At 40.3% G+C, this 24,464-nt stretch overlaps 2 protein-coding genes across 11 annotated transcripts in view; one reads left to right on the forward strand and one right to left on the reverse strand.

Moving 5' to 3' along the window:
- LOC143036981 (acyl-CoA dehydrogenase family member 11-like) overlaps window positions 1–8,413 on the forward strand; it is a 55,530-nt gene extending 47,117 nt beyond the window's left edge. For all 4 annotated transcript variants that reach the window (XM_076205078.1, XM_076205077.1, XM_076205076.1 and 1 more), the window contains exons 12-14: window positions 3,464–3,572; window positions 4,560–4,727; window positions 8,222–8,413. In XM_076205078.1, coding sequence (XP_076061193.1) covers window positions 3,464–3,572; window positions 4,560–4,727; window positions 8,222–8,397 — 453 coding nt within the window. In that variant the 3' untranslated portion in view covers window positions 8,398–8,413. The remainder of the gene's footprint in view (window positions 1–3,463; window positions 3,573–4,559; window positions 4,728–8,221) is intronic.
- Window positions 8,414–15,690: 7,277 nt separating this feature from the next.
- Window positions 15,691–24,464, reverse strand: part of LOC143036983 (uncharacterized) — a 64,834-nt gene continuing 56,060 nt past the window's right edge. For 6 of the 7 annotated variants that reach the window (XM_076205080.1, XM_076205081.1, XM_076205084.1 and 3 more), the window contains one exon: window positions 15,691–24,386. In XM_076205080.1, coding sequence (XP_076061195.1) covers window positions 24,199–24,386 — 188 coding nt within the window. In that variant the 3' untranslated portion in view covers window positions 15,691–24,198. The remainder of the gene's footprint in view (window positions 24,387–24,464) is intronic. The other variant, XR_012967448.1, reaches the window with a different exon arrangement.

A 24,464-nucleotide genomic window follows, 5' to 3' on the forward strand; every position in this document is an offset into this window, starting at 1 on the left:
CACGAGTTTATGAATGGCCGCAACGGAATTTGTACCATACCTAAAGTGAAGCAACAAAGCCAACATAAAAATTCAAACTAAGATGCTGTGAACATGGGCAAATATCATGAATATTGATCATGTTTCATGGTGTTTAGGCCTATTTAAACATGAAAAATAAGATTCGATAGATACCTACCTATACCAAATATTTATATACGTTTGCCCATGCTGGCGTATTCTTTCATGTCACCATGGCTGTTCTTCTTGTTCTCACGGAACGTCACGGAGAAATGTGCCTCCCGACTTTGTGACGGCCAACATCATCACGTTGTTGTGAAAAAAATTACACAGCCGCAGAATTTTTATCGTAGGCCGTAGATAATGCTCACCACCGGATAACGCGCACCCCCCATTTTTAGGCCCTTCCAACGGAAAAAAGTCGCGCACTATACACCGGAAAATACGGTATACCAAGGCTTTTTCCCCCTTACAAGAGAGGTAGCCAAAAAGAAAAAGGCATAAAAACATTCCCACCCATTCCATCATTAAATACACTCCACTCCCCTCCACCCTCCCTGTTATCTTAGCACCTCCTGGATGACGGGTCATCCCTGCACCATGTCCACTGCCCTGGGTCAGAGGCAGTGTTGCAAGGCACAGTACATCCATAGCAAGGCCACTTCACTAAATCGACAACCCCCCCCCTCTCCGTCCCCCCATGCAGAAAAGGAGATGGGGAGAAATCCCTTCAGACTGTGTCAAATTTTGCTCACACATACTAACTCACCCCCCATCCCCCACCTATTCCACCTTATGCATCACAACATCATCCATATACAACCTTTCGCCATTCACCCGTCTTCTGTCCTCTCCTGTCCTTCCTCAACAGACATTCCCCTCTTCCCCAAAGCCCCCTTCACCCCATCCATCCATCTCATCCTAGGATGCCCCCTCATGTTCACTCCCTCCACATCTGCCTTCCATACCTCTTTTACTAGTCTTTCTTCATTCATTCTTTCCATGTGTCCAAACCATCCTAATACTCTTTCATCAATCCTATCTCCCAACTCCCTTTCCACCTCTGTTCTCCTCCTCACCTCCTCATTTCTAACTCTATCCAGCCTAGTAACCCCTATCGTACTTCTCAGACACCTCATCTCAAACACATTCAAACTCCTTCTCTCTTCCTCTCTTATGTTCCATGTTTCTGCCCCATACAGTGCTATTGGCACAATCACTCCTTCATACAGTCTCCTCTTAGCATCCATTCCCAAATGTCTATTCCTCATTACACTTTTTAATCCACCAAGGCATTTACTCACTTCTCTCAATCTACATTCTACCTTCACCTCCACTCCACCTTTTCCTGCCACATTTGCACCCAAGTATCTAAAACTATCCACTTCCTCCAGTCGCTCTCCCTTAACCCCTTCCATACGGTGCTGCATACGTAGGCGGCATGAGGAGCAAGTGGATATGCGAAGCTGCCATATCAGTGTCTTGATTATATTTATTGTAGTTGCCCCTGCGTTATGACATACTCTCTAAACTGTCTTCATCACATTTTCTATGGTTATCAAAATTCACGGGTTAAAGAGAGAACACTCGACATAAGCGGTGACTATATTTTATGATGCGAGTATTATTACGACACATCGTACGTCTGGCAGATAATGCTGCCCGCGAGATTTTGCCCGGAGTGAAGAGGTTAATGCTCACTTCCAGTCTACTGCCCTTGTATATCTCATCACCTTACTTACATTTATCTTCAGCTTTCTTCTTTCACACACTCTCCCGAATTCTGTCACCAACTTCCTCAATCCCTCCTCCGATCCTGCCACAAGTGCAGTGTTGTCTGCAAACAACAGCTGGCTCACCTCCCACTTTTCTCCATTTTCTTTAACCATCTCCAATCCCTGTCCCACCACCCCATCCATGTATATGTTGAACAGCCAGGGAGACATAATGCATCCTTGACGAAGTCCCACCTTTACCTCGAACCACTCACTCTCTCCATTTCTAATCCTGACACATGCTCTACTACTCTCGTAAAAACTCTTGACAGTTCCTAGAAGCTTTCCTCCTATCCCGTATATCTGCAAAACCTCCCACAGTACCTTCCTGTCTACCCTGTCATAAGCCTTTTCCAGATCCATTAAAGCCCAAAAAACATCCTTCCCCTTTCCTATAGCTTTCTCACATATCTGTCTTACCACAAAAATCTGATCTACACAACCTCAACCCGTCCTAAATCCACACTTCCTCACCAATTACTCCCTCTGTTCCTCTCCTAATCCTCTCAATCAAGGTCCTTCCATAAGCCTTCCCAACTACACTTAACAAGCTAATCCCTCTGAAACTACTACACTCACACTTGTCCCCTTTTCCCTTGTAAAGTGGAACTATACAGGTACTCCTCAAGTCCTCTGGCACTCTACCCTCTCTCCAGCAAACACTAAATAACTTCACCAACCAGTCCACCATCACTGTACCTCCTTTTTTTTAGACATTCTGCATGGTATCCATCCAGACCAGATGCCTTACCTGCTTTCATTATCTTAACTGCCTTCACTTCATCCTTCCATGGCAGTAAAAAACAAAAAGAAAATAGGCCTACTAAGATCTGTACCAAGAACAGACTTTGGTCAGCCTAAGTGCATTCTACAGTTCTTGAGAACCACATTTGACAATGCCTTCACAGTACAGTTCCAAACAATCAAGAAAACAAACATCATTCAGACTGCACAAAGTTGAAAATTGAAAATAACAACAAAATATACTATAGCCACCCTAATAATGTGCATACAGAAATCAAAATCCTCCCCATAGAATCACATGAAAATGGTAGGTACACAGTTTAATACTAGAGTTTTAAACCATACTCATCCATCTCAATGTATCACACAAGCACAACAAACTGAATGGAAAAAAAAGTACTGGCAACATACAAGTCAAGCATCCATAACTATCTCCTGCACATGGATACAAAGATACATTCATACTCAGATCATAAAACAAGTATTTTAAGACCAAACTCCATCATACCCCTCCAGACATTAGTCCCACAGAAAAATTCCTTCCAGTAGAAGCAAGAACTGTTGCTAGTACAACTATGTTCAGGTTAACATGTAGTACTAAAATACTATGAACAGAGAATAGTGCTGACCATAAAAACAAACTGCCTCAGATGCAGCCATTATACAGAAGACATTGAACACCTCTTCTTACACTACCTCACCCTAACAGTACCCAGGGAACACAATGTTTCTTCCTTGAGTGACTTATGGGCCAATGCAGTGGCTGTTGCAAGTTATCTGTGAAGCATGGGTCTTCTGCAAGAGAGATCTAGGGATGCATATTGACTGGTGGGTGTCAACTTTATCTTATTAATTCTTTTATACTGCATAGAAGTCACGGTGATTTTTTCAGTATCATTTCAGTTCTTTTTTTCTTGATAGATTTATTATCTTGTGAGTTACAGGTGCTACCCATCTGGGAGGGGACGACTAACATAATGTCCCTAGACATGGTCCGAGCACTCATAAAAACAGGAGGAGAAGCTGTTACCGAGTTGCACAAGGATGTTAAAGGTATTTTATATTTATTTCAGTTGTGACACCAGGAGGTGCCAAGATAAGAGGGAGGGTGGAGAGGAGTGGAGTGTATTGGGGATGGAATGGATGGGAATGGTTTTTATGCCTTTGTTTTTTGGCTACCTCCCTTGTAAGGGGGAAAAAAGCCTGTGGTATATGTATGTATGTGATGTTCTGTAGATTTAGGTTTTAAATGTTTCCCAATATTGGGGCATTGGTGACACTGCTTCTGACCCAGGGCAGTGGGTGAGATGCAGGGATGACCCATCATCTAGCAGAAGCCAAGATAAAAGGGAGGGAAGGTGGGGATGGGAGTGGAGTATGTGGGGATGGAATGGATGGGAGTGGATTTTATGCCTTTGTTTTTTGGCTACCTCCCTTGTAAGGGGGAAAAAGCCTTTAGTATATGTATGTATGTGTATGTAACAGATTTAGACCACATGTCTGAAGGATGTCAAGATACAGATGCATCCACTCCTAGAATAGCCTATGAAATAATATAGCCCAAGTGAAAACAGTAAATGAATGCAGATGCAATGCCTAGATTAGCCTATAAGATGAGATAATCCAGGCTAAAACCATAAATGAGTTTAAAGTTAAGTATTACTATTGTAAACAAAAGAAACAGAATCCCATAAATATAATTCCTTTCTTGTGTACTACAATTAGGTAAGTACATATTCACATAGGTTAGATTGCTATACAATATTGAATTATTCTTTCTGTCATTATTTAAAGTTTTTCTTTCATTTCAGGACAGTTTTTTTTCCTTTGCTATGTATTACAAATATTCATGAGCCCTGTCTTCATTGCATAACCCCCACTGGTATTCACGAAATACACTAGATCGTGTCACTTTCTATGTCTTGTGTAAGACACTTGTATTACACCTCAGTCCCTAATACCTTGTTCTATATATAATCACAAGTACCAGCTAACATAAATTTGTAAGCTTTAGGTCTAAAAAAATTTTGTTGTCCATAGAAAGAATAGCAGGAATTCAGAAGAACTCAGTTAAAAATGATATGGAGACCAGCTGTATCAAAGTGACCAAATCCCTGGATCAGGTTCTTGGGTTCATGCAGAAGCATCCAGAACTCATTCAGGTTGCAGCAAGAGATATAGCAATTTCATTTGCTCATATATATACAGGTAAGAACAGATTTTCTTAGCCAGTTAGCTGTTACCCGCAAGGCAAGATGGTTGGTTCTGGGAGAAGACTACCCACACTTCATTCATTCCTATTGTACAAGTTCCTTTCATTCTCTTCCACTCAGACCATATAAAGATTACTTTTCATCACTTCCACAGTAACACTGTCAGTTCATCCACAGTCCACCTCTCTCATGGAACAGGCCACCTTGGTCAATGTCACACAGACTAAGGTGGACTGTGGAAGTGATGGGGAGAGGAAGAAGATGAGGGGACAGGTGTCACCAATTAAATGAAGTGGGCTTGCTGTGGATGATGTACTGTGTCTTGCTGCATTGCTTCTGACCCAGGGCAGTAGGCAAGATGCAGGGATGACCCATCATCTAGGAGGAGCTAAAATGAGAGGGAGGAAAGGATGGTGGATGGGAGTGGAATGAGAGGGAGTGGGTACATGCATTTTGACTTAGCTAGCTTCCTTTCAAGGAGGAAAAAAAACCCTGGTGTGTCTATATATATATATATATATATATATATATATATATATATATATATATATATATATATACCAAAGGCTTGTTCCCCCTTACAAGTGAGGTAGCCAAAAAACAAATACATAAAATCCACTCCTATCCATTCCATCCCCACATACTCCACTCCCATTCACCCCCGTCCTCCTAGATAACTGGTCATCCCTGCATCTCACACACTGCCCTGGGTCAGAAGAAGTGTCGCAAGACACAGCACATCCACAACAAGGCTGCTTCATTTAATCGGCGACCCTGCCTCTCTGTCCCCTCATACAGAAAAAGAGAAGGGGAGAAATCCCTTCAAGCTGCATCAAATTATTTTTCATACAGTACTCCCTCGTCCCCCCATCCCATACCCACTCCCTTTCATGCATCACAGTATCATCCATAAACAACCATTCTCCATTCACCCTCATCTTCTGTCTTCTCTCATCCTTTCTCAACAGACATTCCCCTCCTTCCCAATGCCCCTTTTACCCCATCCATCCATCTCATCCTTGGTCACCCCCGCATATTCACTCCTTCCACCTCTGCCTTCCACACCTCTTTTACTTATCTTTCTTCACTCATTCATATGTATATATATATATATATATACATACATACATATACCAAAGGCTTTTTCCCCCTTACATGGGGGGTAGCCAAAAAGAAAAAGGCATAGAAATCACTCCCACCCATTTCATTTCCCATATATTCCACTCCCCTCCACCCTCCTCCCTCCCTCCTATCTTGGCACCTCCTGGGTGATGGATCATCCCTGCATCCTGTCCACTCCCATGGGTCAGAAGCAGTGTCGCAAGACACAGCACATCCACAGCAAGGCCGCTTCATAAATTCGGCGACCCCCTCTCTCCGTCCCCTCATGCAGGAAAGGAGAAGACGGGGAGAAATCCATTCAGGATGCGTCAAAGTTTTTCTCATACTTCCTCACCCCCCATCCCCCCACCCAATCCCCCTCATGTATCACAGCCTCATCTATACACAACCCTTCTCCATTCACCCCTATCTTCTGTCCTCTCCCGTCCTTCCTCAACAGACATTCCTCTCTTTTGTAAAGCCCCTTTCACCCCATCCATCCATCTCATCCTAGGATGCCCCCTCATATTCACTCCTTCCACCTCCGCCTTCCACACTTCTTTCACTAATCTTTCTTCACTCATTCTTTCCATGTGTCCAAACCATTCTAATACTCTTTCATCAACCCTATCTCCCAGCTCCTTTTCCACCCCTGTTCTCCTCCTCACCTCCTCATTTCTCACTCTATCTAGCCTAGTAACCCCTATCATACTTCTCAGACATTTCATCTCAAACACATTCAAACTCCTTCTCTCTTCCTCTCTCATGTTCCGTGTTTCTGCCCTGTACATTGCTGTCGGCACAATCACTCCTTCATATAACCTCCTCTTAGCATCCATTCCCAGATGTCTATTTCTCATTACACTTTTTAATCCACCAAGGCATTTACTCGCTTCTCTCAATCTACATTCTACCTCCACCCCCACTCCTCCCTTTCCTGTCACATTCGCACCCAAGTATCTGAAACTATCCACTTCCTCCAGTTTCTCACCCTTAACCCCTTCCATACGGTGCCGCATACGTAGGCGTCATGAGGAGCAAGTGGATACGCGAGGCTGCCATATCGGCGTCTTGATTATATTTATTGTAGTTGCCCCTCCGTAATGACATACTCTCTAAACCGTCTGTAATCACATTTTCTATGGTTATCAAAATTCATGTGTGAAAGAGAGAATGATCGATATAAGCGGTAACTATATTTTATGATGCGAGTATTATTACGACACGTACGGCTGGCATCGGCTGCTGCCCGCGAGATTTAAGGCCCGTACTGAAGAGGTTAATGCTCACTTCCAGCCTACTGTCACTCTCTCCCCTTGTACATCTCATCACCTTACTTTTGCCCACATTTATCTTCAGTTTCCTTCTTTGACACACCTTCTCAAACTCTGTCACTAACTTCCTCAATCCCTCCTCTGATCCTGCTACAAGCGCAGTGTCATCGGCAAACAACAACTGGCTCACCTCCCACTTTTCTCCATTTTCTTTAACCATCTCCAACCCCTGACCCACTACCCTTGCATTCACCTCTCACACCACCCCATCCATGTAAAGATTGAACAGCCAGGGCAACATAACACACCCCTGACGAAGTCCCACCTTTACCTCAGACCATTTCTAATCCTAACGCAAGCTCTACTACTCTCATAAAAACTCTTGACTGCTCTTAACAGCCCTCCTCCTATCCCATATATCTGCAGTACCTCCCACAGTACCTTCCTGGCTACCCTGTCATAAGCCTTTTCCAGATCCATAAAAGCCCAAAAAACATCCTTACCTTTTCCTATAGCTTTCTCACATATCTGTCTTACCACAAAAATCTGATCTACACATCGCCTACCTGTCCTAAAACCACACCATTCCTCACCAATTACTTCCTCTGTTCCTCTCCTAATCCTCTCAATCAAGACCCTCCCATAAGCCTTCCCAACTACACTCAACAAGCTGATCCCCCTGTAACTACTACACTCACACTTGTCCCCCTTTCCTTTGTAAAGCGGAACTATACAGGCACTCCTCCAGTCTTCTGGCACTCTACCCTCTCTTAAACAAACATTAAATAACCTCACCAGCCAGTCCACCATAACTGCACCTCCTTTCTTCAGACATTCTGCATGGCATCCATCCAACCCAGGTGCCTTACCTGCTCTCATCATCTTAACAGCTGCTTTCACTTCATCCTTCCTATTTCTCCTCCATATATATATATATATATATATATATATATATATATATATAAAGTACATTATTTATATTATGCAAATTCATATTGTGACAGTTTTTCAAAAACAATTCTTTGCTTATATGGGGAGACTAGTGTATATTCACATGATAACAACTTTTTAAAGAAAATCTCATGTCTTGTACCCACTAATTTTTGACATCCAGGTGCTCTGCTTCTGGAATTTGCCTCGTGGGAACCAAATGCAGTGAATATGGAAGTTGCAGGACGCTGGTGTGAGCAGCCACTTGTTGTCATATCTCCAAGGCAATATAATTTCAATAATGACAACATAGTCATGGATGGCTATCAGCCAAAGAATGTACATGGACCAATGTTTTAATTGCTATTACACCAAGGTATTAGGTAGAAGACAGCATGTGCATTTTTTTAGTAACAGGGTGAAAACCTTGTATTATGCTCTTCTTGTATTAGTGTCTGATTATTTTTACATGCAGTTTAGGATTGACAGTATAATTTTTATGATAATTTTTAGATTATCAAATCTGTCATGGCAAATGATGTAGTTAAAGTTATTTGTTTACCAGTTTTGAAAATTGGATTTGGATTCTTGGACAATAGGTAAGTTTCCCTTTTATTTGTTTATGTATTTTATTTTTTCTATGTCACTCTTGGACATATGTGGGTAGGTAATTTTTTATTCTGTTTAACTATTTTTCGGACCATAAGGCGCATGCAAAATCCTTAAAATCGGCCAAAATCAGGTAGTGCGCCTTATCATGAGGTGCGCCTTATGTGTGGCTTCAGTGCAAAAAAATGCCTCAGACAGTGACATACTATTTTGACATGTTTCGTAGCTAGCCTGCCGACGGCGACAGTGCATAGGCCTAGCAAAAGTTACAACCAAGTTATAACCAAAATGCATGTATCTTGACAAGAAAATTGCGAAAACTTCAACAGTTTTCGAGGCCATGCCACCACATTCATTCACACTATCATGGCTATGACATGATAGCGTCCACAACGCAAACAGCCATTTTGCATTGGTCTAGTCTTGCTCCACTCAGACTGTAGTCATTTGTTTAATAAATCATGTGTTTTTAAGTGAATCAAGAATTCTGGGAATAAAACTGCTAATGTTGGTTTTATTCCCCACAATTCCTGTAATGTGTTTGTGTTGTTTTTTAGGGGTATTGGCAGGGCAGACCATCCATGGAGGTGGTCTGATTTCACTGACCAAAATGAAAAATATATATCATTTATTTTTGTAATTTTGCTAAATCCCAACCAATTTTTCTCATTCAACAATGAAAATGTTCAGTTCTGAATGCACTCACATATGGAATATAAGTTATATTAAGAAGTCTACCAATCGTAGTGCAGATATTCGGGAGCCAATTAAAACAATGGACCCAGCTTGGAATCTCAGGGAAGTCTGCCAATGGTAATGCATACATTCAGGGGCCAATCAAAACAAGAGGCCCAGCCTATGGGGTATTATATAAGGGGCAAAATTTCATTCTTAACCATATCATCTTTTCGATCCCCTACAACTACTGATGGAGAAATCAAGACCAAGAACCATGCCAGCCTCAAAGAGACATGCCTACCGAGCAGTGTTTAAGCTGAAAGCTATCGCATTTGCAGAAAAGAACGGGAACAGAGCCACAGGCCGGGAAAAGTTACAACCAAGTTCTGCAATGGGTACAAGAACAATAGGAACAAGGCAGGGGCATCTCCACCGTTATTATACGTTTGAAAGCGCAGACTGTTGCAAAAGATATGGACATCACAGATTTCCAAGGCGGTCCATCCTGGTGCTTCAGGGTCATGCGGCGAAAACACCTAGCAATTTGAGCCCGTACTACCCTCTGCCATAGACTACCCTCCGACTGGGAAGAAAAGGTCGGATGCTTTCTGCACGTTCACCAAAGAGAAGATAACCAAACTTAATATAAAACACGAGCATGTCGTCAACATGGACGAGGTCCCTCTTACCTTCGACATACCCATGACAGGAACAGTTGACGAGGAAGGAACCAAATCCGTACCAATTCGTACCACTGGCAATGAGAAGACGAGCTTTACTGTCATACTGTCATGCACAGCTGATGGTAAAAAGCTGCCCCCCCATGCTGATTTTTAAAAGAAACACCATGCCTAAAGAAAAGTTTCCACCAGGAGTTGTCATGAAAGTAAATCCAAAGGGGTGGATGGATGAACAGAAGATGGGGGGAATGGCTCAAACAATGCTACGTTAAACAACCTGGTGGTTTCTTCCACTCCTCACATTCACTGCTGGTTTACAATTCGATAAAGGCTCACCTCACTGAAGATGTGAGATCTCGTGTGGATGCGGGATCGATCGACCTCGTGTCGTCAGTCGTCATGCATGGTTATCCGATGACGAGACCAGGTGCGCCTTATGGTCAGGCATGCCTTATGTAAGGATAGGGAATAGCAAATTACGGGTGTGCCTTATGGTCCGAAAAATACAGTATATGTGTAATCACAAAATTGCTGGATAATATTAAGTTCTTTATAATGTCTTTTATACGCAGTACATTAGGGAAAAGATTTGTAACTTGAATTTATAGGAAAGGGTGTTCTTATTACAGAAAAATAGTCGGAAAGTCATCTGATAAAAAGAAATAGAGGAGTTTGGAAACATATTTCTTATTTGTTATAATATGTCAAGCCTAATTAAAAAGAAATCATATGTAATTATCCCTATCATGATGAATTTATGACAAAAATAAACAAAAAGCTTTCCTGAAGCCATTTTACTTAGACCACCTCTGCAAAGTATGAGAAGTATGGTGGGGGTTACTAGGCTGGATAGAGTGAGAAATGAGGAGGTGAGGAGGAGAACAGGGGTGGAAAAGGAGCTGGGAGATAGGGTTGATGAAAGAATATTAGGATGGTTTGGACACATGGAAAGAATGAGTGAAGAAAGGCTAGTAAAAGAGGTATGGAAGGCAGATGTGGGGGGAGTGAACATGAGGGGACGTCCTAGGATGAGGTGGATGGATGGGGTGAAGGGGGCTTTGGGGAAGAGGGGAATGTCTGTTGAGGACGGAAGACAGAGGTGAGTGGAGAATGGTTGTATATGGATGATGATGTGACTGCATGAGGAGGAATGGGCGGGGGGGTGGGGGGGGGTAGTATGTGTGAGTAAATTTTGACGCAGCCCGAAGGGATTTCTCCCCGTCCTCGCCTTATATGCAAAGGGGGACGGAGAGGGGGGGTCACCGATTAAATGAAGCGGCCTTGCTGTGGATGTGCTGTGTCTTGCGACACTGCTTCTGACCCAGGGCGGTGGGCAGGGTGCAGGGATGACCCGTCATCCAGGAGGTGCTCAGATGAGAGGGAGGGTGGGAGGGGTGTGGAGTGTATTTAGGGATGAAATGGGTGGGAGTGTTTTTATGCCTTTCCCTTTTTGGCTACCTCCCTTGGAAGGGGGAAAAAGCCTTGGTATATTTACCTAGTTGTATTTACCTAGTTGTATTTTGCGGGAAGGGGAGCTATGCTCGTGTTGTCCCGCCTTTGTATCTTGCAGTGTCTAGTTTGTTTTTAAACTCATGAATGGTTTTTGCGCATACTATTTCATTGTCCAGTTTGTTCCAAGTGTCCAAAACTCTATGAGGAAAACTGTTTTTCTTCAGTTCTCTTCTATAGCTATGTTTTTTTATTTTCTTTCCATGTCCTCTTGTGTTTCTTTTGTCCCAGTTAAGTAAGTTCTCACTATCGAGTACCTCTGTGCCTTTCATGATTCTGTAGATGGTCAATAGGTCACCTCTCTCTCTTCTTTGCTCCAGTGTCGGTAACTCCAGTTTAGCCAATCTCTCTTCGTATGATAGGTTTGCAAGTGCAGGTGCCATTTTTGTAGCTGCTCTTTGGATTCTTTCTATTTTCTTTATATTCTTTTTGGTACTGGGGGACCACAATGTCGCTGCATACTCTAGTCTAGGCCTTATCAATGTAACCAATATTTTTTTCATCATGTCTTCGTCCAAGTATGTAAACGCCACTTTTATTGATCTTAGCAAGTTGTAAGTCTCCCCGACAATTTTGTTAATCTGTATATCATAGGACAAGTCGTTCGTGATAATTACTCCCAAATCTTTTTCGGATCCTACTTTCTTTACTTCTTTGGTTCCAATTGTATATTTTCCTGATATTCTGTTTTTGCTTTTTCCAAACTCCATTATGCTACACTTCTTAGTATTAAAGTCCACTTCCCATTTCTGACTCCAGTTCCATACCCTATTTAGGTCTTCTTGCAGTGCTTCACAGTCCTCATCAGTTTCTATTTTCCTTAGCAGTTTGGCGTCATCGGCAAAGAAGCTCATGTAGCAGTTCACGTCCTCATCCATGTCATTCATATAGATAGCAAACATTATTGGTGCCAGCACAGATCCTTGCGGTACTCCATTGATCACCTCTTTCCAGTCTGAATATTTTTCTCTGAGCACTACTCTCATCTTTCTACCAGTCAGAAAGTCCTCTATCCATTTTAGTAGGTTTCCCTGTATTCCTCCTATGTGTTCCAGTTTTTTTAGTAGTTTTCTGTGTGGTACTTTGTCAAAGGCTTTTTGCAAGTCTAGGAATGCACAATCAGCCCATCCATTTCTTTCTTGCACTATGTCTATTAGTCTTGAGTAAAAGCATATTAAGTTTGTGGAGCATGATCTTCCTTGTCTGAATCCGTATGTACCTCTGCAAAAATCAGAGCAAAGAAGAAGAAAAGAAATAAGAAAAGGGGAGGGGATCACATATGCGAGAAGATTTTAGTAAAAGGTATGGATATTTTTTGAGCTTTTATGAAACTGGAGAAGGCTTATGACAGGGCCAACAAGAAGGCATTATGGGAGATATTACAGATGTATGGGACAGGGGGGAAAGTTATTCAGGGAAGTCGAAAGCTTGTATTTACCTAGTTGTATTTTATAGGATGAGAGCTATGCTCGTAGTGACCCATTTTCGTATCTCTCCGCATCCAGTTTATTCTTAAAATCTTGTATAGTTTTGGCACTCACTGTTTCTCCATTTAGTTTGTTCCAGACATCATTCACTCTATGTGGGAAGCTATTCTTTTTCAAATCTCTTCTTAACTGTCCATCTTTAGCTTCTTTTCATGTCCTCTTGTTTCTCTTCTGTCCCATTTTAACCCTTTGACTGCCCAATGCGCATTTTTGCGAAAATTAAAACAGTCTCATGACAGCCCTAACTCGCAAAAATGCACCGCAAGCCAAAAAACGTTTTAAACATCGCGCCATGCTCCCAACACCTTATAGAAACGAGAGATCAAGTTTACAACCGGTAGGTGCTGCCATCTCTTACCAGCTGGACGAACTAATAGCCCTTATCTACGCGGCAATAACAGCTGGTGGAATGTAAACAAAGGACATGTGCGAGCGAATGGACTTTAATCGGCATTTAAACCTGCATAAAAGGCCGAATATATGATTCATAGGTAAGTTTTGTCATTCATATGTTGAGTAGTTGTTTTACAATCACTAAGAAATAGGAAATATAATGATTTTTTCCACAAATAATAGCGTATGGTAATTCTCTTCAGTAGCAGCTGCAGACGACTGAAAAAAAATTTTGATCGATCATATATATATTCTCAATAAACGTTTTAGCCTTAAAATATTCTAGTTACAATACTTCCAGTGATAGAAAATTATGATAGGCTAGCTGTGATATGGTAAAATGTGTGAATAATCATTTTATTGATAGAAAATTTAGGTACCCTAAGAGATATCCTAGGCTATGTTCTTGATGTATTCTCTCTCTCTCTCTTGATCATATATATTTAGTCAAAATATAACTTTTGGAATATTCTAGTTACAGTACGATCCATAAAAAGTGATTATGTGTGAATTGGCATAACAATTTATTGATAGAAAATTTTGGTATCTAAAAAGACAGCCTAGGCTACATCTTGGTGTGAAAATTTTCTCCCTCGGTGTGTCAATGTAATACATATTTTGCAAAGATGTGCATGTACTTAGGCTATATATATATATATATATATGTTGTGTTACTTTTATAACTGAATTTTTTTCAGCCCTTGAAGTATGGCTGCCAAGAGAATGAAGACACTGTCAGATGATCAGATAATGGAGATGATTTATGCAGATGAGGATTCTGAATATGAAGAGGACACTGAATCTGAGGATGATGATCCTGAAAATGATGATGTGCAAGCTGGAGATACTTCATTTCAAATACAAAACAATGAGCCTTGGTTGCCTCTAAAAAATGTTGGTTCACACACTTCAAAACAGGTAACTGGTATCACAGATTACTCTGAAACTCACAGAGTGATTGGGTTAGATACCTGTACTCCTTTTCAATGTTTTCAGAAATTATTCCCAGATGCAAGAAACAAATAGGTATGCAAAATCGTACATTGAGCAACACCAACCTTTACCACCAAATTCTAGGTTTCATGCTTGGACTGATGTTTCATTGGAAGAAATCAAAGCTTTCATTGCTCTTGAAATTGCAATGGGAATAGTCAATAAACCTACATTAGCAAGCTATTTTTCCAAAGACTTTGGTCTGACAGACACACCAGGCTTTAGGTATCAGATGTCACATAAACGGTATGAACTTATTCGCTCTTGTTTACATTTTGTAGATAATGCTCAAAGAAAAAATGATGATAGGCTTTCTAAGATAAAGGACATTTTAGATATGGTGAGTGATCTTTATAAAGGGATATACCTTACCAACAAAGAAGTAAGTGTTGACGAAGCTATGCTTCGATTCAAAGGACGTTTATTCTGGAAGCAGTACATGGCCAAAAAACCAACAAAATGGGGCATAAAAGTTTGAGCACTATGTGACTCTAATACAGGGTATTTACTCAAATTTGATGTATATACTGGAAAAATTGTTGATTTAGGTAACAGTATGGGTACTGGGGAGTATGTGGTTCAAAAATTGTAGTCAGGATTTGAAAACAAAGGTGTTATAGTATTTATGGACAATTTCTTTAGCAGTGTGCCACTTTATCAGAAACTTTTGAGTCAAAACACTGGAGCATGCGGTACAGTCCACCCTAACAGAAAGGGCTTGCCATCAAATATGAAAAAGAAAAAGAAGGGAGAGTTACCAACATTTTGGATAACTAGAGACAACAAAATGTTAGCATGTTCATGGCAAGATTCAGGTCGAGTAAATTTGCTCTCAACAATGGGTGACACTAGTACAAGGCAAACAATAATAAAGTCAAAGCAGGGTGACAGAACTGTTGAGAAGCCTTTTTTGCAGAAGGAATATAATAAATTCATGGGTGGTGTAGACCGTTTTGATCAATTTTGTGCAAGTTATCCATTTGGCAGGCATAACAAAAAGTGGTACCATGTATTATGGCACTTTATCATTGAAATTGCTCTTGTAAACAACTGGATATGTTATAAAATACAGAATAATTAAAAAATGACTAGTAAAATTTAGAAAGGAGGTAATAAAAGGACTACTTCAGTGTTATGTACCAAAAGTCCAGAAGAGAAATAAGGTTGATGTACTTTCTGAAAGTAGATGACTGAAAGAACGCCATTTTATTGGTCAATATGACAATAAGAAATATCGCCCTAATTGTACTATCTGTTCAATTTCACCAAACCACTGTAACAAAAAGGGTAAAAAAGACTGCAAAAGAAGACAAACTTCATTTTATTGCCAGCAATGTCCAAATAATCCCTCCTTCTGTGTCATTCCATGTTTTCAAATGTTCCATACAGTGAAAAATTACAAGAAAAAGTGTCACTGCACATGAATTGGTTTTTAGTGCACACATTCAAAAAATAAAGTTTTGATGTTTATTGTTCTGGTTTTTCTTTTAGCCCTCCATGTATAATCTGTAAATTATAAGAATAATTAAAAAATAATAGAAATACGAAATTTCATAATTTTGAAATTTTTACGTAATTTTTTTCTTCAGGACCAACTTATGTGTCTCTATATCACTGTTCCTATAACATATGGTCATTATCTACCTTACTGAGTATTACTGGCATACAAAAGAATGACTTTTGTATTTTTAATTTTTTTTTTAAATTCCCCAAAATTTTCATTTTTCAGAAAAAAAATATTCATAATAAATATATGAATTATCTCAGAAAGCTAATATTGATATACATATGTATTTGGATTGGGAATGGTGTCCACAACATCAGAATATTATGCAAAAGAAGGAAATAGACACTTCATATATTATGGGTAAATTGCAATTTTTCGGAAACATAAATCCTCCCAGCATCGGGCAGCCAAAGGGTTAATAAGTTGTCTCTATCAAGGATTTCCATCCCTTTCATAATTATGTAAATGGTCAACAAATCACCTTTCTCTTCTCTGTTCCAGTGTTGATAGATGTAATTTTTCCAATCTTTGTTTAATGTGAAATTTAATAGTGTAGGTGCCATTTTTGTCACTGCTCTTTGATTTTTTTGTGTGCTAGGTACTCATAGTGTTGCAGCATACTCTAGTTTAGGTCTTATTAGTGCAACCACTATTTTCTTTACCATTTTTTCATCCATGTAGTTGAAGGCCACTTTCATTGATCTTAAGTTAAAAGTCTCTCCAAATAATTTATTGACATGTTTATCAGGTGTCAAGTCACTTGAGATAATCACTCCCAGGTCCTTTTCTGAATTAACTTTTTGACTTCCTTTTTACCAAATTTATATTGACCCAATATTCTATTTTTGCTTTTTCCAAATTCCATTGATGTTAAAGTTCATTTCACATCTCTGACTCCATTCCCATATTTTGTCCAGGTCTTCTTTTAGTGATCTGAAGTCTTCTTCTGTGCTTACTCTCTTGAGTAATTTGGCATTGTCAGCAAAGAAGTTCATGTAACACTTCACTCCCTCTTCCATATAATTTATATATATACATACATCATACATATACCAAGGCTTTTTCCCCCTTACAAGGGAGGTAGCCAAAAAGGAAAAGGCATAAAATCATTCCCACCCATTCCATCCCTGAATACACTCCACACCCCTCCACCCTCCCTCTCATCTTAGCACCCTCCTGGATGGGTCATCCCTGCACCTTGTCCACTGCCCTAGGTCAGAATCAGTGTCGCAAGACACAGCACATCCACAGCAAGGCCGCTTCATTAAATCGGTGACCACCCCCCTCCATCCCCCCATGCATAAAGGAGAAGATGGGGAGAAATCCCTTCGGGCTGCGTCAAAAATTGCTCACACATACTACCTCACCCCCCATCCCCCACCCATTCCACCTTATGCATCACAACATCCATATACAACCATTCTCCATTCACCCGTCTTCCGTCCTCTCCCATCGTTCCTCAACAGACATTCCCCTCTTCCCCAAAGCCCCCTTCACCCCATCCATCCATCTCATCCTAGGACGTCCCTTCATGTTTACTCCCTCCGTATCTGCCCTCCATACCTCTTTTACTAGTCTTTCTTCACTCATTCTTTCCATGTGTCCAAACCATCCTAATACTCTTTCATCAACCCTATCTCCCAACCCCCTTTCCACCCGTTCTCCTCCTCACCTCCCCATTTCTCACTCTATCCAGCCTAGTAACCCCCATCATACTTCTCAGACACCTCATCTCAAACACATTCAAACTCCTTCTCTCTTCCTCTCTTATGTTCCATGTTTCTGCCCCATACAGTGCTGTATTTATATATGTGGCAAACATTAAAGGAGCCAATACAGAGCCTTGTGGGACGCCACTCTTCACATCTTCCCAGTTCAAAATTTTGTCTCTTAAGTACCACTCTCATTTTTCTCCCATTTAAGAAATCCTTCATTCATTCCAGCAGCTTACCTTGTATTCCTCCTATCATTTCTATTTTTCTTATTCATTTTTTATGTGGTACTTTATCAAATGCCTTCTGCAAGTCCAAGAAGGTGCAATCTGCCCAGCCATCTCTTTCTTGTATTATCTCAATTAATCTTGAGTAAAAGCATATTAAGTTTGTGGTACACGATCTTCCACTTTGGGGTTTACTATTTTATATTCTTCCAAGTGTTTGGTCCATTTGTTTCTGATAACTTTTTCACATATTTTTGCTACTGTGCTTGTGAGTGATACTGGTATGAAGTTTGTAGGATCTTCTTTGTTTCCTCCTATATATATTGGTACTATGTTTGCATCTTTCCAATCTTGCGATACCTTTCCTTCTTTGAGTGAAAAGTCTATTATCTTGTATAATTTGTCCATCATTTCATCTATACACTCTTTCAGTATCCAGTGTGCAATTCCATCCGGTCCATGCAATTTCCTAACATCTAGGTTTTTTATTTGGTCTCTTATTTCTTTCTGTGTTACCTTTATTTCTTTCATTAGGGGGTCTTTCTTGTCCATCTTCCCAAATTTGTGAGCTCTCAATTGTAAAAACAGACCTGAAATGTCTGATCATAACTTTTTCATAGTTTCTTTTTCTTTCCTGTGTATATTGACATATTTCTTCCTAAGTTTTATATATGTTTGCCATTTGGATTTTTTTTTTTTCCCCATCTTTTCCAGACTTATACACCCACTCCTCGTTTAACGACCTACTCGGTTAACGACAACTCGGAGTAACAACGGGCTTTATGACAGACCAATATTCGTTTAACGTAAATCTCCCGAAGTTACGACATCGTGTACGATAATTAAGTTGGCTGGGGCAAATTTGTATGATGTTATAAATGAACTTGTACGGTGGATATTAGCTGTGAGGTAAAGTGTTCTGAAGCTTAGGTCTACATTACCATCCTGCAAGCTGGAAAAACTACCTGGGGTACAATATATACCGGTAGTGGTAAATTAATAGAAAATCAATTATTAATTTTGTAAATTATAATGTATCAACGTAATATGCAATTTTGTGAGCGGAAGTAAAAAAAAAAAGGTGCTAACACAAATTTCGTAAGTAACGAAGTCATGTTGGACGAATGGTACACCATGTTTGTTATGATAGATGCCGATGTCGAGGAAATGAAAGGATGATAAATTCGCCTAACCTAAACTGACCTAACCTGTGTTTGATAAATCATTACTTCGCAGACGACAAGATGGCGTCCCGATCCTATGCTACCGACTTCGTTCATTAGCATATTTTCTTGTAGCATGGTATTTTTTACTTTCATTTCCGCCCACAAAATTGCATATTACATTGATACATTTTAATTTACAAAATTGATAATTAATTTTCTATTGCTATATTGCGCCCATGGTCGAAACTAAAAAAATACCCCGGTATTCAATATGGAATGTCAGCATATGTGGATTTGGTCATATACGGTAATTTCGGGAATATAACCACCGTAAATAAACAGTAAATAAAGCTTTAATGTACTGTATAAAAGAGGGAAAATACACAAAAATAAAGATACATGTATTGCTGGACATTGTACATACAGTATATGTACGTATATGTATACACTTTCTCTTAACGACCAATTCGGTTAACGACGGCGCGCTGGTCCCAATTGTCGTCGTTAAATGAGGAGTGGTTGTATATGTTTATCATTTGGATTTTTATTTATTTATTAATTTTTTTTTTTTTTTGTCTCTTTTTTTTTCCATCTTTTCCAGGCTTTGTCTCTTCTGTCTTTAGCCTCACTGCACCTTTTGTTATACATACATACATACATATACCAAGGCTTTTTCCCCCTTACAAGGGAGGTAGCCAAAAAGGAAAAGGCATAAATTCATTCCCACCCATTCCATCCCTGAATACACTCCACACCCCTCCACCCTCCCTCTTATCTTAGCACCTCCTGGATGATGGGTCATCCCTGCACCTTGTCCACTGCCCTGGGTCAGAAGCAGCATCACCAGACACAGCACATCCACAACAAGGCTGCTTCATTAAATCGGCGACCCCCCCTCTCCGTCCCCCCATGCATAAAAGGAGAAGACAGGGAGTGTTATACCAACACTTTATATAAATCTCTTTTTGCTTCTTCTTTGGTACATATTTATCAATTCCTTCCTTGTACTTTTCTTTGAATATGTTCCATTTGTCCATTTGTCCATCTTTTGTTTCCTCTTTGGACAATTTATCCAAGTTTGTGTTTTGGAAAAATTGTCTTAGTTTTACAAAATCCGTTTTGTTGTACATTAATCTTCCTTCACTATGTTTATCATTCCTTCCTACATTGTTTTGTTCTTTGAATTCAAACTCCATTAGTATATGGTCACTCTTTCCAATTGGTGTTTTATACTTCATTTTGTTCATGATATCTGGTTCAGAAGTTAATACGTCTAGTTTCGATGGTTCCTCATTGTTTCTATGTCTAGTATTTTCCTTAACCCATTGTGTTAAGGTGTATTCGATGGTCATATCCAGTAGAATGTTGCTCCAAAGTTCTTCTCCCCCTTTTACTATCATTTCTTCCCAGATTATATCCTTTGTATTAAAATCACCCATAATTAAATGTTACCACCCTCTTTTAGTAATTCATTTAGCACATTCATTGTGTCTTCCATTAATTTAGAATGATCACTATCAGACCAAGCCTGTATTTTTGGTTGCACATACATTGCTACAAATTTTCTGCTTTTCATATTTTTATTTTCATTTTTAATCATAATTAATTCCACATTATCTTTGCCTTCATTTATCTTTGTCACATATTGACCCTTTTTGGTCAATATCATGACACCTTCTCCCTGCTTGTCTGTTCTATTTTTTGCCCAGTGGTTGTATTGACCTTGTCCCACTATACTTGTTGATAGAGGTCCTTTCAGTTTTGTCTCCACAATTTCCATAATGTCAGGTTGATGGGTTTTCAAAATGAGTTTCAGCATTTTCTATCATGCAGGACCACCACATTGGTCTATCTAATCAATGAAATTGGAGACAACAATTGTTATTAACATTCTATCAAATTTAATTTTTACATAATCTACATTTATGTAATTTTTTTACATATGTTGAGGTGATTTGAAATGCTAATAAAAATATAAATTGCTCTAGTACAATTGTTTTCTTCAGTATGAAAATGTACCTACTGTACATCTATCACCAAACATTTAGTTGTCCATTTGAACTTGTACATATGATAACAAATTTCTTACTTTGTAACAAGTCACTTGATTTTACTGAATATAGTTACATGTGCATCCATCCTCTGACATCAGATATATTGTATTCCTACTTATGGTCAACATAAGAAATCCTAATAAAACTACAATCCAGCTCACCAAACTTGTTGTTCATATGAGTTGGCAGGCATCACTGGGAGAATCCATTATTTAATAATGAGAAAATAACACTTCTGACTAAAACACCATACACATGAGTGGAATAACATATACTGTACCAGCCTTTGGATTAAGCTAGTCATACAGCACCAAAATTTCACCTCATAAAGAATTATTCTGCTGCAGTCAACATCTTAGAAAAGACTAAGGTTGGATTGGCCAAAAGCTTGTCTGGAGAATCAAACTCCACCACTTTACCATCATCCATTACCATTATTCTTGTACAGGACATCACTGTGTTTAACCTATGAGCAATAGTATGTGAGTAGTAGAGCTTGTGTTATGGCTGGAAACAGTAAAACTATGGTGGGTAGTTTGAGGTGAAGGGGATATGCCAGGGTTTTGTAATGTCTCTGTCATTGTTCAATGTGTACATGAATGGGGTGGTATAGAAAGTGAAGGTGAAGGGTAGGGGGTTGGAAATAGTGAGAGATTGGAGGGAAGCAGGAGGTGAGCCAGTAATTTGCAGATGATTGTACTCATAACTGGGTTGGAGAAGGGTCTAGATTAGTGACATAAATCAGGAAGATATGTACATACATACATATACCAAAGGCTTTTTTCCCCCTTATGAGGGTAGTAGCCAAAAAAACAAAGGCATAAAAACCACTCCCACCCATTCCATCCCTATCACACTCCCATCCCCTCTTCCCTCCCTCTTATCTTGGCACCTCCTGGATGACAGGTCATCCCTGCATCTTGTCCACTGCCCTGGGTCAGAAGCAGTGTCACAAGACACAGCACATCCATAGCAAGGCTCCCTTCATTAATTCAGGGACCCCGCTCTCCGTCTGCTCATGCAGAAAATGAGAAGACGGGGAGAAATCCCTTCAGGCTATGTCAATTTATTTCTCATATATACCGGTACTCCCTCACCCCCCATCCCCCACCCACTCACCCTCATGCATCACAGCATCATCCATACATAACCCTTCTCCATTCACTCCTATCTTCTGTCCTCTCCCATCCTTCCTCAACAGACATTCCTCTCTTTCCCAATGCCCCTTTTACCCCATCCATCCATCTCATCCTAGGATGCCCCCACATGTTCACTCCTTCCACCTCTAGCTTCCACACCTCTTTTACTAATCTTTCTTCACTTATTCTTTCCATGTGTCCAAACCATCCTAATACTCTTTCATCAGCCCTATCTCCCAACTCTCTTTCCACCCTAATTCTCCTCACCTCATTTCTCACTCTAGCCTAGTAACCCCTATCATACTTGTCAGGTATTTCATCTCAAACACATTCAAACTCCTTTTCTCTTCCTCTCTTATGTTCCATGTTTCTGCCCTGTACAGTGCTGTCAGCACAATCACTCCTTCATACAATCTCCTCTTAGCATCCATTCCCAAATGTCTATTTCTCATTACACTTTTTAATCCACCAAGGCATTTACTCGCTTCTCTCAATCTACATTCTACCTCCACCACCACTCCTCCTTTTTCTGCCACATTCACACCCAAGTATCTAAAAATATCCACTTCCTCCAGTCTCTCTCCCTTAATACTCACTTCCAGTCTGCTGCCACTCTCTCCCCTTGTATATCTCATCACCTTACTTTTACCCACATTTATCTTCAACTTCCTTCTTTCCCACACCTTCCCAAACTGTCACTAACTTCCTCAATCCCTCCTCTGATCCTGCTACAAGTGCAGTGTCGCCAGCAAACAACAGCTGGCTTATCTCCCACTTTTCTCCATTTTCTTTAACCATCTCCAACCCCCTACCCACTACCCTTGCATTCACCTCTCGCACCACCCCATCCATGTATAAGTTGAACAACCAGGGCATCATAACACATCCCTGACAAAGTCCCACCTTTACCTCAAACCACTGACTCTCTTCATTTCTAATCCTAACACAAGCTCTACAACTCTTGTAAAAACTCTTGACTGCTCTTAACAGCTTTCCTCCTATCCCATATATCTGCAAGACCTCCCACAGTGCCTTCCCGTCTACCCTGTCATAAGCCTTTTCCAGATCCATAAAAGCCCAAAAAGCATCCTTACCTTTTCCTATAGGTTTCTCACATATGTCTTACCACAAAAATCCGATCTACACAACCCCTACCTGTCCTAAAACCACACTGTTCCTCACCAATTACTCCCTCTGTTCCTTTCCTAATCCTCTCAATCAAGACCCTCCCATAAGCCTTCCCAACTACACTCAACAAGCTGATCCCTCTAAAACTACTACACTCACACTTGTCCCTCTTTCCCTTGTAAAGTGGAACTATACAGGATCTCCTCCAGTCCTCCGGCACTCTATCCTCTCATAAACAAACATTAAATAGCCTCACCCGCCAGTCTACCATAACTGTACCTCCTTTTTTCAGACATTCTGCATGGCATCCATCCAGACCAGGTGCTTTACCTGCTCTTATCATCTTAACAGCTGCTTTCACTTCGTCTTTCCTTATTTCTCCTCCATTTTCCTCACTCATCACTGTCATTTTCTTAGCGCTTCCCACTGCAACTACCTTTCCCTCCCTATCCTCCTTCACATTTAGCAACTCCCTAAAATACTCTGCCCACCTTCCTCTCATTGCCTTCTCTTCCATTATCATTTCTCCATCTGCATCTTTTACCTTTTCTTCTCTATTTGATTCGCCTCGTCTTCCTCTTTCAATTTCTTTCCAAAAATAAGTGTCATGTTGCATTGCTTCTGACCCAGGGCAGTGGGCAGGAATCAGGGATGACCCTTCATCCATGAGGAGCTAAAATACGAGGGAAAACATTGGCTGTTGGATGGGTGAATTAGCATGTCTTGGCTGGCTACCCCCCCTATAATGAGGAAGAATTCTTTTTGGTACATTGATAGATAAATAGATGTGGCTGTAATGAGCAAAATCACTAGTGATTTCTCAAGGATTACATGCTGTAGCTCTTAGTATGTCAATATTCCCCAAACAATGGCATGGTGCTACGTGTAAACGGTGGACGGGTACGATGTGGGTGTGACGACAGCAATGTCATCATCACTGATGATGTTGGTATAGATACCACCTGCGCTGCGGTCATCCATTTCAATCATTTCTTCGATGGTTTCAGGTGTATCGTCATCTTCATCAGGGTCTGTTCGATGAACCCGTATGTAGAGAATTTTTGCCACTGATGGAGAATAGAGAAAATTTTTATCATAAACCTCAAAGAGACAGTTGCACAATGAACCAGGACGTACAAAATATA

Source organism: Oratosquilla oratoria, chromosome 21 (genome assembly GCF_046742065.1).
Source record: "Oratosquilla oratoria isolate Oo_2021 chromosome 21, ASM4674206v1, whole genome shotgun sequence".
Lineage (NCBI taxonomy): Eukaryota > Metazoa > Arthropoda > Malacostraca > Stomatopoda > Squillidae > Oratosquilla > Oratosquilla oratoria.